This window comes from Podarcis vaucheri (assembly GCF_965113315.1).
Source record: "Podarcis vaucheri genome assembly, chromosome: 4".
Taxonomy (NCBI): Eukaryota; Metazoa; Chordata; class Lepidosauria; order Squamata; family Lacertidae; genus Podarcis; species Podarcis vaucheri.
In genome coordinates, this window is record NC_138762.1 from 75,317,251 (window position 1) to 75,335,934 (window position 18,684).

Here is an 18,684-nt window from a genome sequence, read left to right on the forward strand (position 1 = left end):
CCACAATTTAAGAAGGATGTTGACAAGCTAGAACGTGTGCAGAGGAGGGCGACCAAAATGATCAAGGGTCTGGAAACCAGGCCTTATGAGACAAGATTGAAGAAGCTGCGTTATGTTCAGCCTGGAAAAGAGGAGACTGAGATGAGATTATGATAGCCATCTTCAGATAGCTCAAGGGCTGTCCCATGGAAGGAGGGAACCAGCTTGTTTTCTCCTGCTCTGGAGGGTAACTGGCTTCAAGTTACAAGAAAGGAGATTCTGACTAAACATCAGTAAAAACTTTCTGACAGTAAGAACTGATCGACAGTGGAACTGTCTCCCTTGCGGGGAGGTGGTCTCTCCTTCCTTGGAGGTTTTTAAGCAGAGGTTGGGTGGCCATCTGTCGTGGATACTTTAGCTGAGATTCCTGCATTGCAGGGGTTTGGACTAAATGACCTTTGGGGGGTCCCTTCGAACTCTGATTCTATGAGTTTTAAAGTAGTTTTGCTCCTCTCTCTCCCCCGTATACACTCTTGTGTTCTTTATGCTAAGATGCACGTTCACCGAAAGCCAGGAATTGAACCAATTATCTCTTGTAAACATTTTTATGACTATAGCAGCAAAACGCCTCCACAGACAGAAAGCAGTCATGTCTTACAAGGCTAGCGGCAAGAAGTGTCGTATTTGAAGGCAAGAGCCCTGTACAAGCCCTTTATTCGTGCTTATTCTATTTCAGTGTACATTTTGTGCCACATAACATTGCTTTCAAACAAGACAAGGGTCTTAATACAAGTTGAGTTTCCCTGCATGTGATAGTGCAAGTCTGAAACGTGCAGTTCCTCTTTTAAGGTAATCCAGAGATCAAGTGGTTCAAGAATTCACAAAAATGGACCCTTTAAATTACACTGTGCTATTTACATATAGAAATATGGGCAGAGCAATCCAAAGGGGTTGAGGGTGAGAGAATGAAAAGGCAGAGGAACCATCAAATTCAGAGTCCTCTCATGCTTGTTCTGGCAAGGTAGAAGGTGGTGGTGGTGGTGGTCTATTTTTCTTTCCTTTTTTGGTTTTTCTTTGGCTTATTTTTTATGATTGTCTTTCTAATTGGTTGCAGTGGGGAGAAAACAAGCCAGTTCCAAAGCTAGTTTACTTACTGCATTGCATGTAAATACAGTCGTATCTTGGATCCCGAACGCACTGGAACTCAGACGTTTTGGCTCCCAAGCGCCGCAAACCCAGAAGTGATTATTCCGGTTTGCAAACGTTCTTGTGGAACCGGAACGTCTAATGGGGCTTCGTGGCTTCTGATTGCCTGCAGGAGCTTCCAAGGTACGGCTGTAGTCAAAAAGCTGCTCTGTTAAAGTGCAGTTTGACTTTTGCAAAGTGCCTTTTTAATCATTTATCAGGTGTTCGGGGGGGGGGCAACAACAACACTTGGCCTGCTCTTTTCATATTTGAATGGTTTCCCGCAAACTCGATTTCCCCCCCCCATCCAGCCAAGCCTTGCCCATAATGTGCTCTGTGTAAAAAGCCCCATATACGAACCCTTTTTTTCGTATTTGAACTTGGAAAAAGAGTTCCCATGCAATTTGTTCATCGGTGAGATAGTGCAGTGAGAGGTTCGTTTGCATTTTTAGAAGCTGTAAGCGCCTTGGAAAAGCTATTGTGTTGCTACTGACTTCTTTAGCAGCACTGGCCTATGTGGGCCAAACTGGACGCTCTAATCAAAGTGTAGCTACTGCCCCAAATAACAACCTTGCATCAAGTTCCCCTTCCGATACCCTGTACCGTGTATTAATGGAAACGCATATGATGTGGCATGTGGTGTTAGTTCCCCTGCCCACCCACTAGTAGCTAATGATACAGCATGGGAGGGTGAAGAAATACATGCAATGTTAAATACACTAGCAGAAAATCGTGAAGTATTTCCACTGTTTCCCTCCATTAGTGCCAGGCAGCTCTGGGTTCTCCCCGTCCAATTTCCACCCCTCCCAACAACTCTGTGAGGTAGATTACCCAGCAAGTTGTACTGATGAACAGGGATTTTGTCTTATATGGAGTCTGCCCTCTGCCCCATCTAGTTCAATATTGTCTACACTGAGTGGCAGCTGCTCCCCAGGGTTTCAGTCTGTCTTGGACTGAATGTGGGACTTTCTGCGTGCAAAGCAGATGCTCTTCCAACTTGGCCATGACCCTTCCTCGAACCTGGCTTCCCATGGTCCCAAGGCTGATGCAACACCACACGGCCACAGTTACAGCTGAGTGGAAGGGAAATGCCACATGGTGGTGTAGCCTTAGGTTCTTCATTGCCTCCCAGTTTCCTTCCTTCATTCACTGTCCTCCTAACTCTAGCAGAGAGAATTAAATGCCATGTTCTTAAATGAATGTTTATCTGTCTTTATATGTTTTACTCCTATTCAGACAAGGCTCTATTGGTGAGGGCCACATGAACTATCCCGCATTGGTTTTAAGTCAGAAGCTAATGTGCATTGAAAGCACATTCAAAACTCATTATAATGTAAGACGGAACTAAACTATGTTGTTGTAATATGTGGCATGTGCTATAAATGAGGCGCTCCCAGTTGGAGAACAAGCACTACTTGAGCCAATCCGTCAAATAGATTAAGATTCCTCATGTATGGGTTTGAAATAAGGGTTTGCTCAATATCTGTTGCACCCTTACATGGTACAAGTCTAAGGCTGCAATCGTAAACACACTTACTTTGAAGTAAGCTCTGTTAAACAAAGTGGTGCTTTCCATAAAGAACAGCTGCAGCTGTAAATATGCAGGACTCACAGCTAAAGCTATCCTTCCAGCCCAAATCCTAATTCATTTTGTCCTGTGCCTCCACATTGTGCAAGGTTCCTGCAGTGCAAGGGGACCCTTGTGGTCTCTTCCAGCTCTACAATTCTATTCTTCTTCTGCTCTGTTAAAAGGTTGGTAGTTACCACTATTTTAAACAGTGTTGTGAATAAAGTGAAAAGGCTAGTCATGAGGTTGTGGATGCCATACATCTACTGCAGCCTGGTCCTGTCTTTAAATCTGTTTTGCATAAGTTGGCTCAAAACACTTCTACAATGAAGCTGGGGAAAGTGAGAAAAGATGCCCTCTTCTACGCCTCCATATTAAAAACTGTTTTTTGCACCTTACAACCCCAAACCAAGGTCCTTGGCAAGAACAGAACAGGCAGAGAGGCAAAGTTAGTATGCTGCAAACTAATCTTCTGAAGAGAGCTGTACTTAATATTCTGAGCAGCATACCTGTGTTTGCACAAATCAAGCACTAAATATATGCTTCAAACAAAAAGGTCTCTCAATATTGGATTAGAATGTTGGCCCTCTAACTTGAAAGTCTATTTATAAAGTTCACTTATGGGTCAGTTCAAACACAATCTACACCTCTCGTCTCCAATTACTTGTAGTAATGGCATTCTTTCATAGGCACACAGCCTAGTAACAATCACCACAATGTTTCAGTTCCTACCACCCAAAGTTCCTCTAATGTTTCTTAAAGTTAAAAATAAGCATGTCGGGAAATATTGTGTGTTTTGGCAGTTCGATCACAGCCTAATATTTTGTTCTCAAAATAAATTAAGTTCCTGTATCTTATATATAGCCTGAATGAAACAATGCATGTGTGTAGTTTTTTCAGATCACTGGCAATCTTCACTTCCTGGGTGACCAGCCCCATTTTTTATGTTAAACCTTTTTAACAAAATGAGACAGTCAAATAAAAAGAGCACGAGAGTCAGAAAAAAAGGAGTGGTAGATACATTGGCCTCCACATCTGAATAGGACGAAAGCTACTACCTTATTTCAACAGTCTACCATATACCGGTACCTTCTCTAGGCAGGACTCTTGAGTGTCAACCTCAGTCTAGAACAGGGTTTCCCAAACGTGGGTCTTCAGTTGTTGTTGGACTACAATTCCCATCATCCCTGACCACTGGTCCTGTGAGCTAGGGATGATGGGAGCTGTAGTCCAACAACAACTGAAGACCCAAGTTGGTCTATATACTTGATTGGATTTAGGCTTACTCATCATGCTTGAAGTAGATCTAATGAAAGGTCTAAGTTGGTCACTCATGACAAACTTGTTACACTGATTTCAGAGGTTTGCTCTAATCATGAATAAACCTGGATCCAACCTACTGAGCTAAAGTTTTCCCTCTATGAAATGATCAGGACACTTAGGATTCTAAAAACAGTACCAGAGACCCTAAGCAAAACACCACTCGTTTGTATTTTAACTTCACGTAAACAGTAGTCCAAGTACTGACAGTTTTTTAAAAAAGTAGTCTCTTGGAGGAAACAGTAGCACTTACGATCAGCAACACACGGGGAGACGGAAGAAAGAAGTTGAGGCACTCCACAAATGGAGGGCTACAGTTATTCATATTGCACCATGTAACCTTCCGTATGGAGGTCCTCATCACAATAACGTCCATTTCGTTAAAGCTAGCCAGTATTCATTCTGCCAGGCAGAACCTATAGTATAAGCTGCATTTCACTGAAGTTTCCAGTGTCCGTGGAATACACAGCTGCTCTTCCATGTCCTCTGTCACGGGGCAAACGCTGGCCAGTTAGCCTGAGGAGTTGAGAAAAAACAACCCCAATGTTTGGGTTAGAAGATAGCTTCAGCAGCAAAGTGCATACATTTTAAATAAACAGGTGCAAGCACAGACGTACTCAGTTCCTTACATTCTCCCAAGCATAACCTGTATTATATCCCAACAGGCAAACGGGTTTTCCATCATTAACTAATGCCTACCAGGGCTAAATAACATCAGCAAAACTATTTTTGTTGTTTTTTTATTGGCTTAAGGCAACAATATAGCAGGAGACAACAATATAGGCAGAGTTACTACAATTTAGTAAGTTCTACTTAGAGCAGAACCAGTGAAATTAATGGACCTAAGTTGGTCATGGTAATTAATTTCAGTGTGTGTACACTGTACACTAGCAAAGACTTAATCTACTTGTCAGTCCTTATATAGTTGCAGTCAGCTAAGAACCACTTATGAGGTGCTATTGCTTATCAGGTATTGTCTCCAGAAGAGGGGCCTTGCCTCTACCCCTTGTGTGACAGTGGTGTTGTTCATGGGCTGCATACCAGTGGGTGGATGGGGCCAAACACCCACACACCTTGGCACCCCCCCTTGCTCTGCACTTAAGAAAAGACAGAAGCTGGCCATTCAAGGGGGGGGGATCTCTCCCTGTATCTCCCCACTCCATTTGTGTCCTCACTGTGGGGTGGGAGGCATCGGGAGGTTATTTCTCAATGCACAGAGAAGAAATGCAGTGGTAGTAGTTTGAAGGCATGGCAGAAGAGATTGTTAGGAAACAGGAAGCGGGGTGGCTTAGGAAGAGTGATGGGGTGAGATTAAGAGGCCTGGTGGGCAGACTCAAAGCTCCCTACTGTTGCTTTAGTACAAGACTCGGTTTAGGTGAAATCACTCCCCAAAGCAGACAGCTACGATCACATCATCAATACTGTGGTACCTTGGGTTAAGAACTTAATTCATTCTCAAGGTCCGTTCTTAACCTGAAACTGTTCTTAACCTGAGGTACCACTTTAGCTAATGGGGCCTCCTGCTGCCGCCGCATGATTTCTGTTCTCATCCTGAAGCAAAGTTCTTAACCCGAGGTACTATTTTTGGGTTAGTGGAGTCTGTAACCTGAAGTGTCTGTAACCCGAGGTACCACTGTATAACTTATCAAACAGTAATGCTCAACAAGAGAAACTATTATTTCCAATAATGATTTTTTCCCCCACCCTAGGTTTTGCCAGCTATTATCTTTTCTATTCTCATAAACTGTTTAGAATAAAGTTGTTTGCCTTCTCATTGCAATATTAAAGGGCCCTGGGAAGGCTTATATTAAAATTAACGGTAGGTCGGGGTACCAAGGAGTTTGCCTGTGTGAAATCATACATATTTTCATGACCTCATGCTCACCTATTTCCCACCACAACCACCAAGTTAAACAGAGCCTGAACAAACTTATCCTTTTTATCTGAGAAACCGGCATCAAGGCTAGATCAGATAATGTAACACTTTTCTTAGACTTACGTTTCATGAAAGATGATACTGCGAAAATAAGAACTGAGGAAGATTGAATTAAGCTGAGCAAACCCCAAAGACTTAAATATTTATTTTTATCAAAGATGTTTGATCCATATGGAAGAAGGGAATGTCTTAGTTTGGTAAGGTTATTTCAAATGGAAACCATATTGGACAAAACACAGCTGATTCTTGTTTATGGTTAGTGAGGCACAATGGACTTCTTTAAATGCGTTGTTATAGGTAAACGCTCCTCGTTTTCTTTTCCCCCAGGTCATATACTATATTAAAGAGAGAAAGCTTTTAAAAATTCATGTTATGGCAGTCCATTTGGCTACTTTTCCACATTAATTTTGCACACTGTGCAGCTAGCTCTGGCAGCTTCCAGTAAGGAGTGAGTTTATCTAAGTTCTCCAAAAGCAGTGGAATCAGCAAGAATGCAGAGATGAAAAGGAGAAGGGCAAGAGCTGTTTCCATAACTTTTCTTGTTGAGCTGCTGGGCCAGCCCTACCCTTGGGCAGTGTGAGAAACAGAGGAAGCTGCTTTATACTGAATCAGACCACCTAGCTCAGCAGTGCCTGCACTGACTGTCAGCAGCTCTCCAGGGCTTCAGGCTGGGAATGTCTCCCAGCCCTACCTGAAAATACCAGGCATTGAACCTGGAGCCTTCTGCATGCCAGGCAGATGTTCTGGAACTGAGGTATGACCCTTTTGCTCTATAGAGGGATGGCCAGCAGCCTCCCTGGCCATTCCTTTCCATTGGAGGTCAGAGCTACACAGGCTGTCTAGTTTTAAAGATACAACATAAGCAGCAGCAGCAGCCAGGACCTTTGGAACTGCCCATCAATGGTTAGCATCTTGACATCAGACTGAGCAGGGACACATGTCTTCCCCACTGCAGTGAAATGCACTGAATTCCTGTTTGCATTATGGAAATGATTTCCAAATTTGCATTTCTGCATATATATATATATATCAGCATATGCAAATTGGTGCAAAGCTGTATCATCTTTCGTCCTCTATGTTTGGTGATGTGTAACCCATGATCTTAAAGGGAGGGTGTAAATAAATTTAAAAGCCAAGCACTGTGGGACAAATGCAGCCTCTGTGCTCTTGCTGAAGAGGGATGGTAAAGCCTATATTGCACACACACACCCCGTGGAAATTAACCAGCTTAGATATCTGCTTGGTATGAAATTCTTATTGGCGGAAGATAGCCCTCTGCTCGTACATGTAAATTCTGTATTTTTATTCAGTGCACAGAAGCCAAAGGATTGGACAATTTATTTTCAGCTAGGAAACAGATGAAATGTATGCTCAGCCTCACTCAGTCTTGCTGGGGGACCGGGTGAATATAGGTCACCGTCAGAGCTTAACACTTCAGTGGTCTCCTGGTGCTAAATACCTTGCTAGACACTCTCAACAGTATGAGGTTAATCAGGCTGACCTGTTGTGAAACCAGGGGCACAAGACACAGCTTGAAATTTCTTTCAGACATACCAAACCAGCCAAGGAACTATCCAAAGCACGCATACAATTATATGATAGGAGGAAACGTAAACATTAATATTTAAGCACTCTGGCAATATAAGTAAGGATTTTAAGTTTGGGGTTTTTTCTTCTTTATGGTTTCAAGGTGGATATAGTTTTACACTTTTTTGCTCCTGTGGCACCTCCTTAAACACACACACACACACACAAAACCACCCCTTTCACTATCACCTGTTCTCAGTCTTTATCCAGAAGCTGATTGTATGAAAAACCAGAATCTGCTTTATTCATTTTATTTAGCTCATCATATGCTGAGTGATATGAGAGCCTAACCGCACAATCATAAAAGCTTACATTTAAGTCAGGTGGGGCTTACTTTCAGGTAAATGAGTACAGGGTTGCAGTTTTAAGTTTTACAGTCCTAATTCCGCCTATCTGCCAGCAAGCCCTATTGAATTCAATAGGAATTACTGAGTAGGCATAGTTAGGATTGTGCTGTAAGGCTTTTTGCACTCTGTGCTTAAGCTAATTCCACAATAATCAAGTGGCTGAAAATTTGTGTTGCGGGGCTGGAGGGCATTAATCCACTCCAATGGTTTGCAGTAAGGAAAGCACTTTCTTCCCATTAGCTTTCCTTTCCACAAAGCCAATGCAGAGCCCCTAATGAACACATCTGCCTAGCAAATTCTAAAGTGGGACAATTAAAAATTGAAAGCAGAGATAGAGAGCCTGCCATGCTTCCTGACTGTTGCACTGTGAACAAGTGGACTCTTAGTTATTTAGACTCCACCTCCCCCCCCCCCCGAGTTCAAGATGGGTATTCCCACCCCCTCCTTTCTGCACAATCCTGAGTAGCAATGACTGGCTGAGCGGAGATTTGAACCCTGATCTCCCAGGTCCTAGTCTGACCACACAACCCAACTCTGCTCTCTTAAGTCTTTCTCCGCTGAGGTGCTAAGTAAAAGGGAAGCCCAAGGAATGCTCTTTGCCTCTTTACTTACGCAGTTTAACATTAGTAAATTTGTGTGCAAGGTGGTTAAGATTTTGCTCTTATTAGATGCAAGCCACCAGCAGTTTAATTATTTTTCTCTCTGTGTGTATGTTTGTGTTGGATAAGGGATTTCCTCCTCCTCCATCCAGCTCAGTTACACCTAGTTAAACCCTTTAAAGGCAAAGGATTTGCATGAGTGTCAAGGGGCACAGGCTGACCCACATTAATGCCTGAAGAGGAAATAGCCTAGTTGGACTAATCTGTCATCATTCTTAAGTTCGGCAGCACTGACAGCTACTGCAGCAGAGCAGCAGGGAGAGGAGTTTATCTATAAAAGACTAACAGGGACCATCCTGCAAACCTTAAAGCACTTCCAAGTCTCATTTATTTCATCAGCAGAGGTTTAAGCATGAGCCTACATAATATTCTCTTTTTTTAGGTTATTGATAACCATCATCAAGTGAAGTAGCCTATGGGCAGCAGCCAAATGGCTTAAGGTGACATATGGGAAATATCATTACATTGCCAAGTCAAAAGCATGAGCAGTATTGAAAATGTTAAGAACACTCATTACTTTAAGGAGTGGAGAATGAAAACATGGCACTACATTACAGTGACTAAAGGACAATGGAAAGAATATTAATGGACATTAAGGAATCAACTAATGGGAAAGACCTATTACCATTATTAACCCTCCTCTTTATGAGTATATGACTCTTTCAGAATAATGACTAGCAGTAGGTCACTTTCTCTGCATAACTGCATGCTTGGGCACATCAAAAAGTGCATCCAATCAGTTCAATACTGTGACGTTGTTAGGGGGAGCATGCAGATCCAGACATACATCTATATGAAGAACATGCACAGAACTTTGCTTTCATATACAGACTGGGGCAAGCATTATCCTTTTAGTAATGCAGTGCCAAATTACAGCATCCTGTTTTGTTTACTGTTATGAAACGCACCAGCCACTTCTCAGAATTTAATAAGTAATAAGACCGGCAAGACTGAACAGCTACATTAAGCTCAACCCTGGAAACCAAAAGGTACATTCAAACAGTTAGGATGTTTTGAGGACAGCCCTACGGATCTAAGGTGGTTATGTGAGTGAGCCCTGTCCAGGATGCAGTAACATCATCTGAAGTTGAACAGGAACGGATCTGTTTCTAGATTTTACCTCTCTGATTCAATCACTCTCATCCTGACATTACCATTTGCACAAGAGTAATATTCCCGTCGTTCGGTCCCAGCTCCTGCCCACCTAGCAGTTCGAAAGCACCCTTAAGTGCAAGTAGATAAATAGGTACCGCTTTCTAGCGGGAAGGTAAATGGCGTTTCCGTGTGCTGCGCTGGTGCCGGCTCGCCAGAGCAGCTTCGTCACGCTGGCCATGTGACCTGGAAGTGTCTCCGGACAGCGCTGGCTCCCGGCCTCTAGAGTGAGATGAGCGCACAACCCTAGAGTCTGTCAAGACTGGCCCGTACGGGCAGGGGTACCTTTACCTTTACCATTAATATTGGTAGGACTACACCCACATATGAGAGGCGGATGTGCTAATATGCTTTTGAGATTCTTTTCATGCAGCTGCCTCACCTGTGTTTAAGATCTTTCATCATTATTGTTATCACAGCAATTACCTGAAGCAAAAATGTAGGAAGCAGCACATTCTGCTGACAGCTGCTGCTGCTCCATCTCTCTGTACGGGTCTGCCTTAAGAGGAGTAATATTTTATTTCTCTTGCTTTCAGAAAGCTTTTCCTGGTGATTATTTCAAGACATTTGAGGCAATGGAAACATGTTGAGCCAAATTTCTGCCTAAGCAGCTAAATATGCCCGATTCTTGGCACTAATCTATAGTTTCAAGACTCAGGGGTGTTGATGCTTGTGCCCTGAATCCCAATTTATATGGCGCAATCTCCTTTGTCTCTCAACCCTTAAATACAAGCTTCGTGGGTCACGCCCCTGGGATTTTATGGTTTTTCCTGCAGCTGTTCTTAAAACTCCGCACTTCCCACTCTTGCAAAGGGACTGCTTTTGCTTAAGCTCTGAGGTCATTAGAAGTTCTAGCTGCAAATGTATTCTTAGCCTCTCACATCACAGTAGGCCACCTCCCAATAGTCTCTTGGCACCACACCACCACCATTCTGGGCATTTCCCAAAAAACAAAACAAAAGGAGTTTGCTCTCCAAACAATGCATACTGCAAATAAACAAAGAAATCTTGATGGCAAAATGCCTTTATGTGGAAAAACTGGGACCATTCATTTGTTGTTAGCAAATGAAGAAACTGAGTTTCTTGGGGATTCTTTAATGCCAATGTAGAGACCGCATGTGAAACATGCTATGTTTATGGGTGTTTTGTTTCTTAATTAAAAAAGAAACCTAGCAAATTCCAAGGCAGGAACATTGTTGGCTTGGACATAGCTGTATTGTGACAACCCTGCAAAGCTTTCTCTTTTCTCAGAGCCCCAAAATTATCACTTGAATGATTTACAGTGCATTTATTGTTTCAAAGATGTAAATAGGGCCCTTTCAGCTACTTGCCATAATCCCTCTTCAGTAATTGCTTCTCTCCCCCTCCCCCCCAAAAAAACCCTCCTTAATGTGCTTTGCATAATTGCCACTTTATACACCAGCTTCTCATTATTATTTTGTAGAAATCTTCCTTCTGGGGAAAAAAAAGTGGCTATCACTAATACCCAATCATTCTAGATATATTATATGCTTGCGCTGCAGGAAACACATTGAAAGACTGAGGTCCAAAATATATTTATACTACACAAGAAAGGAAAGAGAAGTTTCCCACTATGAATGGCAACTCCCATCTTTCAAGCATAGCCTTTTGCATTACATTAAATGGCTACGGGTGATATAAACAACTTGTCTGGCCACCAGTGCAATGAAATAAATAAATGCCTTCTTGCTGCCATACCACGGCAAACATAGATGCCTTCTTTGGAGGAACTTGAGTTGCACACCAGTGTTTTCAGAAAGCATGACTCTGTAGCAGGATCAGATTAAAGTAAAGAAAGGAAGGAAGCCAGAAAGCTACCGAGCATCTATATGCAAGTGTTCAAGCAGATGTTGCCTGAAGGGCAAAGTCATCCTCCTCCTCTCACTCTGGTAGTAGCTAGAAGAGCTTTATATGAGGGAGAACAGAAGCAGCTTCAAATATGTTATAACCATTTATAAGATGGAAAGATACTGCCCCGTTTTTCTCAAATCATACCAAAGTGAAAAATAATAGGGATGTTTCTATCCTTCTTAATGCTTCTACTATCTGTCAAAGTGAGGGCCGGGGGGACCTCCAGCTGTTAAGACTCCTGTACCTGGCATGCCAGATGCTTTTGGACTTTAATTTATTCATTAAAAGCCCCATCAGATCCAGCCAGCAAGGGCCATGTTCAGGTTTTATTGTGGGAGCTGTCGCCCCAACAACATCTGGGGCAACACAGATTCCTCATTTGTGACGAGGATGGCTATCTATCTATCATCTATCTATCTATCATCTATCTATCTATCTATCTATCTATCATCTATCTATCTATCTATCTATCATCTATCGCTGTCAATGAATTACCGTATAGGATTTTTAGTTCATCATATGAGATGCTCTTCAGCTGTATTTATGATTTTAGCCTAACTTGACTAATGTTGCAATCCTATACACACACCTTACTGGGAATCCGTAATACTCAATTTGATGAGGTCTTTCTTCCGAGTAGATGTTGATCGAGGATTGCGCTGTGAAAGTTGCAGCCCCTAATTGCAATCCTGCCTCAGTACACCAGCTCGGAGACAAATTCCACAGAGATCAAGAGATGGGTTAGCTGAACCTATGCATGTTTAATCACCAAGTCCCACTGAGTTCAACGTGGCTCACTTCTATGTGCGCATGTAACTGCAGATTTCCAAATAAGCATGTGCAGAATTGGATCGTCAAGTCATAACTGGATCTACTGATGTTCTCTGTAGTGTAGTGTAACATACTATACCATAATAATAAAAAACTACAGTCAGGTTCCAAAGCTTCCTTCTACAATGGTGGCAATAGTGATTTCTCAGCTATTTTTCTTCCCAATAATTTTAATGCATTGGCTGATTCTTGATCTGGGGGTAATCCCTTATTTGAGGTTCCTAGTCTGATTTCTGTATATAAAATGGATTTGTAATCTTAAATACCCTCTGCAGGTTTATTAGAATGTCCCCCCAAAAAACCCTAGGGTTTCACCCAGAAAAACTGCATCAATTCAAATTTTAGCCTGCAATACTTACACAAATGGAAAAGCTTTCTCACCAAGCTTGCCAAGGTTAATTTGAAACTGTTAGGAAGCATTTGGATTTGTTTGTATGCCAGACAGCATTTAAAATCTGAGAGGATGTTGTTGTAGCAATAGGATGCAAATCTCTGCATCAGTCAGGAAGCTGGGGAAGTTAGCTCTTCCCCCTTGAGGGTCCATGGATCCCCTGAAAACAAGCCTATTCTGAAGGAAATGAATCATGGCCACCAGCTTCACTGATACTCTGTTTCTCAGTCGTCTTTACAATTCATTCAATATAACATTACTTACTTATTTTTTTTTATTTAACGGGGCTTATATACCACCCAATCACCAACATCTCTAAGTAGTTTACTTAAATATACATTAAAATATATGCTCTATCTGACAAATCCATACTAGGCAAGACTCTATTAAGCAAACAAAACTCCTACAATCTTTACTTTTCCAAAGAAACTAAGTTTTTTTAAAACAATAACCAAAAACATAAATCCCACAGATGTTTTATTAACTGCCAAGTTCCTTCCAAACCTCACTGTAACCAAATGTTAACTGAGGGTCTACACAAGCAAAAGTTTCCCTGTCCCTTATCTGACTGTTCCATAACCTACACAGTTTTATACTGTCTTATGCTATACCACCTACACCAATGGGTAGAAAAAGTGTCACAGGTGAAAGCACCAGTTTCACATTACAAATGTCACCAGCAGCATAAATTTGTTTCCAAAAGGAACAATCAGTTCAGTGTGAGCTTTACTACTCATTTCAATAGGATCAGCGTATCTGCCTTTTATAGACTTTTTCTTTACACTGTTTCTCTCCTACTCAGTTGCACCAACCAATCCAGCAGTATGGCTTTCAACTTTTCGGAAACAGATCCGCGTTAGTTTGCTTTTTGCTGTATTGTTCTCAAAACTTCAAAGTGTGATCTGCATTCTCCCCTCCCCAAGTGAATTCAGCCTGCAATATGATGCATGAACACTTATGAGTCACATTGAAACCCGTGGGACTTACTTCCCTGCACAGCATGAACTAGTTTCAGACACTGCACTAATCAGTTATGGAGCTTTGGACACAAGCCCTATTCTTTTAAAACAACCTTTGATCTTTCTTCTCAACTAGCCTTAACTATTAGACTGAGGAGCATATTGTGCTCCTCCCAATCTTCTCATTTACTGTGCCCAGTCTGCAATCCTAATGATGAGCATTTACTTCTAAGGGAACATGCATAAGGATTGGGCTTGGGGCGGCATGTCTGAGAGTTAAGGATGTAATCCCAACTCCATTCACCTGGGAAAACTCAACTTGCTTCTGAGTAGGCATAATAAACAGTCTCCCCCTTTGTGCAGGTGCAAAGCGCTTCCCCCTCACTAATGAATGCTGATTTGCATATAATTCTGCCTGGATTACTGTAAAATGAATTATATGTGGGTCGGCTTTTAAAGACAGACTTGAAGCTTCGTTTACTACAGAATATAATTCTGGCAAGCGTATGTGACTCTTGTGTCACCACCATCAAAAGAGCTGCATTAGTTTGCGTCCAAGCTCATTTCAAAGCCTGACTTTTAAAACCTTAAAAAGCTTGCGACCCAGTTAACTGAACCATCCTACCCATACCTTTAACTCATCTCTCTCTCTCTCTCCTGCTCCCTCTCCCTCTCTGTTCCATCTTTGCTGATGGCAAAGCAGCTGCAAACCAAAAAGAGAGGTGATGTTTTGCACACATCTGTAGAATTGCCTCAACAGGGAGGCTTGCCTGGTACCAGCACTGCTTTCTTTCATGAATCAGGTTTTAAAAAACCCACCCTTTTCATTCTCAGGCTCTTAAACTCTATACATTTTTAGATTTTGCTGATGGTCATGTTTCATCTTCCAACTGTTTTGTTGTGTGTATTTGTTGCTGTGACATTTTAATGGTCTCTCAGATCAGTTTTATTGAACGATGGTATAGAAATAGTTTAAACAAGAAATAAAGCCAGTATGTTACAGAGCAGCAAATCCAATGTATGGTGTACATACATCCCTTGTCAGACAACATCACACTGGCTGCTCCTGGTGCGACCACCTGTGATGAATGGCTGGTGCGCAGCACCGTCCAATTATCTCTCAGGTCACGTGACTTGCCTTATAGCCAGTGTAATTTCCTTGCAGCCTAAGTGGAACTGCGTTCAGTGGACTTAACTTCTGGTGCGAACGGAAAAAGAACAAGGCAGCTCACAAAAAGCAGAGATCCAGGGTGGCGGTGTGCATTTCATCCATTTTAAGAGTCTACCAATGCCAATCCTTTTAGTGAACCTTACTGCAGGTAAAGAGGCCTGGATGCACATTACTGTTACAGAGTTTTAACAGGAAAGGAGATATTCCTGCACTTAGACAAATGTTTGGAGTGGCACAGTTCCTCCCTTTTTCTGCAGAGTGGGATTAACCCTCTTCCTTAAGTGGATGGGACCAAATCCAGACATCAGCAATGAAAATCTGGACCACACAGGTCTCCCTAGATCACACACCCCTCTCCCCATGCCAGGAGCGCCAGTGACCGTGGGTGACATGCAGTGTACATGGCCCTGGCACTGAAATTTGTGGGTGCCCGGCCCCTTCATGGGGTATTTTGTGGGTGCTTGGGCACCCAGGTCCTCAGGGAGTTGGCACCTATGCCCCATGGCCCAACAGGGGCAGCTATCCTTTCCCCCTGGCAATTCTCCTGAGGCCTTAATGCCTGCCTGCTAGAGAACCACAATCTCAAGTAGCAAACCGCCTCACTCTCTTCGCCCCTGAGGGAGAAAGATGCCCAAGGGAGGGTCAAAGGGACCGGAGGTGGGTCGGAGGCTACCTGGACGAGGAGGGCTGGGGCGCCCCCTGGAGGCCTCCTGCCGGTCGCCGTCCTCCTGGCCGCTGAGCGGGTAGGCGAGCAGGCGCATGGGCTCCCAGCAGGCCGCCTCCACCTCGCGCACCTGCTCGCGGCTGAGGCGCTCCCGCCAGGCGTGGATGGCTTCGCGCGCGTCGCGGGCGGAGATGAGGAAGGGGCGCTCGGAGGAGTAGGCGGCGCCGCGCGTCATGTTGAGCACGAAGTCCTCGAGCGCGGGCGGCGACGGCAGGTCGGCGAAGCGCAGCAGCCGGCGCAGCTGGGCGCGCGGCTCCAGCACCAGGTCCTCGTAGCGCAGCTGCGTGTAGCGCGCGCGCAGCCAGGCCGGCGCGCGGCGGGAGAAGAGCAGGTCGCGCAGCCAGGCCTGGCAGATCACCTCGAGGGCGCCGCCCAGGAAGAACTCGGCGCGGTGCTGCTGGCGAGGGTGGAACCCGGCCAGAGCCGCCGCCGCGGCGCCGCCGCCGCCGGCGAAGGGGGGCAGCAGAGGGTGGCGGCGGGGGAGTCCCCGGGGCTCGGCGGCGCGGTGGCGGCTCCGCAGCACCTGGATGCTCTCCCGCAGCAGCGCCTGCTTGGCCTTGAGGCGCGAGTTGTGGACGGCGCGCGGGTCGCGGAAGAGCTGCACCACGCGCAGGTCCAGCTCCGGGTCGCGCAGCAGCGGCAGCAGCGCGCCCAACTCCAGCAGCCTCACGTCCTTGATCACCACCACCGGGTACTTTCGGCACTCGGCCTCCAAGTCCCGCAGCGCCCGCGGAGGGCAGCTGCGCTCGCAAGCGGCGCCGTCCACCAGGCCCACGTCGGAGCGGGCCCGGGGCGCCGCGGGGCACAGCGGCGCGGAGCAGATCACTTTGTTGGTCCTCCAGCCGAAGATGCTGGCCGTGCTGAGGTTGACCCCGCCGCCGCCTCCGCCGGGCAACAAGGGCGCCAGCGGGTCTCGGGGCCCCGGCGGCGCGGCGTAAAGGCGCAGGACCGAGAAGTCGCACCGGAAGAGCGAGCGCACCATGTCTCGCAGCGCGCCCTGCAGGCTCAGCGCGTCGCCCGGGTACAGCGCCTGCCACATGTGCCACATGGGCTCGTACAGGTAGAAGACGTCCGGGTGCTGGTTGAACAGCTCGCCCAGGAACGACGAGCCCGTGCGCCAGGTGGCGTGCAAGTAGATGTGGCGCTTCCCGCCCGCCCGGCTCCCCGGGCCGGCTTCGTCGGAGTCCTCAGACTCGTTCTTCTTCGCTTGGTGCCTGGGCGCGGGCGGAGCGGCGGCTTCTCCCGGTGGTGGTGCCGGCGGCGGCTGCCCTTCCCACGCCCAGTCCCCGAGCGCCTCCTCGAGGTCGGGGCAGCGGCGGGGCGGCGGCGGCTGCTGCTGCTCCTTTCCCGCGCGCCCTCTCCTGGCGCCGTAGTCCAGCATGTAAGACACCAGCAGCAGGAGCAGCAGCGTGTAGAGCGCCAAGCCCAGCGCGAAGCCGCGGTGCTCCCAGCGCCACCTCCAGCGCCGCCGGCTCTTCATGGCGCTCTCCGGCCACGCCTGAGGGGAACAGCCCAGGGCGCCGCCGCTTGCTGCTGAGGCGGGACTCGAGCGAGGAGGCTGCTGCCTGTTTGAAAAACAGCCACAAACTTGGAGAGGCGGAGGAAAGCGAAGGAGGCGGCGGCCCAGAAACACGCCCACACGCCGGCGAGTGTGAGGAGAAAGCGGCAGCCAGCCTTGCTTTCAAGTCGATCCCGCTGCCGCCGCTCTGAGCCCAGACTGATGGGGTCGGTCTGGAAGCGGGTCGGTGTCCAAACAGTCTTTCTCCTGAGCGCATGTGCGCTTTCGCTCCCGAGAACCTGCAGGCTGCTAAGCCGGCGCGCTTCCAAACTTGATCCTAGACAAAGGCGCGCAGGGTCGGGGTGAGTGTTGACACTTCCCGAGGACTCGAAGACTCAATGGCGGAGCCTCATGATTTAACATTGAGGCTCCCGTCTACATTTTTTTTTTTTTTTTTGCAAAATAACTGTCAGTCGTCGCGGTACCTCTGCAGTGGAAAGCAGCAGGAGCGAGTTTGACATTTTGTACGCACGTTTTCCCTTTACGGCTCCATATGCCCATTCAAAACAAAACAGAAAAAGGAGGGAAGTGCCTAGAGCAGCGCCTGGAGAGAATGGTCGCCACAGTCTCCTGTTGTGCTCATTCATTCATTCATTCATTCAACCTCCCTTCCGCCCCATAAGGAATGCTCAATGCAGATTCCGTTGTTTAAAAACAATATACCATAAAATCATAAACAGGTAAGAGCCAGTGGTTGTGTATGTGTGCTGACGAGACCCGGGTTCAAAGAATTGTTTGGCGATGTGACTTTTGGCTCCTCACACTCTCTGAAGGTGACCTCCTACTTTGTATGGACAGCGGTGCGGTGGTAAGTTTTTCAATGTAGGAATTTGCCGTGATACAGTGCCAGGGAATGCCCCAAAACGCAGGTTACTCTTGTGATCTACACTCACATATATACCGTACATCCCAAAGAGCAAAAACACCAATGAGATGTTTTCTTTGCAGTGTTCTGCTGACCAGGAGTACCTCTGTCTTGTCTGGATTAAGTTTCAGTTTGTTTGGTCACATTTATCCTATTACTTGCTCTAATCTGTTCAAAACCTCCAGTGTCCCTAGTTTGAGATGGAAGTGTGTGTGTGTGTGTGTGTGAGAGAGAGAGAGAGAGAGAGAGAGATTGGGAGATGCACCATGATGTCTGCATAGTGATGACAAAAAGCTCAAAATATTTGGGCAGCCTCCACAACAGTTTCCCGTGGCTGTTGAGAAGCATACTTGACAATAGGAAAATGCTGAGAGACATGAAAGGCATCAAGCAGGAGTTCTCCAGCACCTCCTACAGAAATCTGACCTGTAGGAAGGACTGGAACCACCATAAAACAGTACCTCCAATGCCACCTGTCTAAACCAGGAGTGGACAGGAGGTAGCTAGCAGGGTGATCTGAAGTAGATCAGCAAGAATTTATGGCTCAAAATAGATTATTAATAGCAGCAACAAAATTACTC

At 45.7% G+C, this 18,684-nt stretch overlaps 1 protein-coding gene across 1 annotated transcript; it reads right to left on the bottom strand.

Annotated features, from left to right (window-relative positions):
- Positions 1–662: 662 nt before the first annotated feature.
- On the bottom strand, positions 663–17,905 carry CHST7 (carbohydrate sulfotransferase 7). The gene is made up of 2 exons (XM_082220122.1): positions 15,630–17,905; positions 663–4,567 (listed from the first exon to the last, which is right to left on the bottom strand). Exons 1-2 carry the CDS (start codon positions 17,158–17,160, stop codon positions 4,563–4,565), a joined length of 1,536 nt encoding a protein of 511 aa, XP_082076248.1. The 5' UTR covers positions 17,161–17,905; the 3' UTR covers positions 663–4,562.
- Between the last annotated feature and the right edge of the window lie 779 nt (positions 17,906–18,684).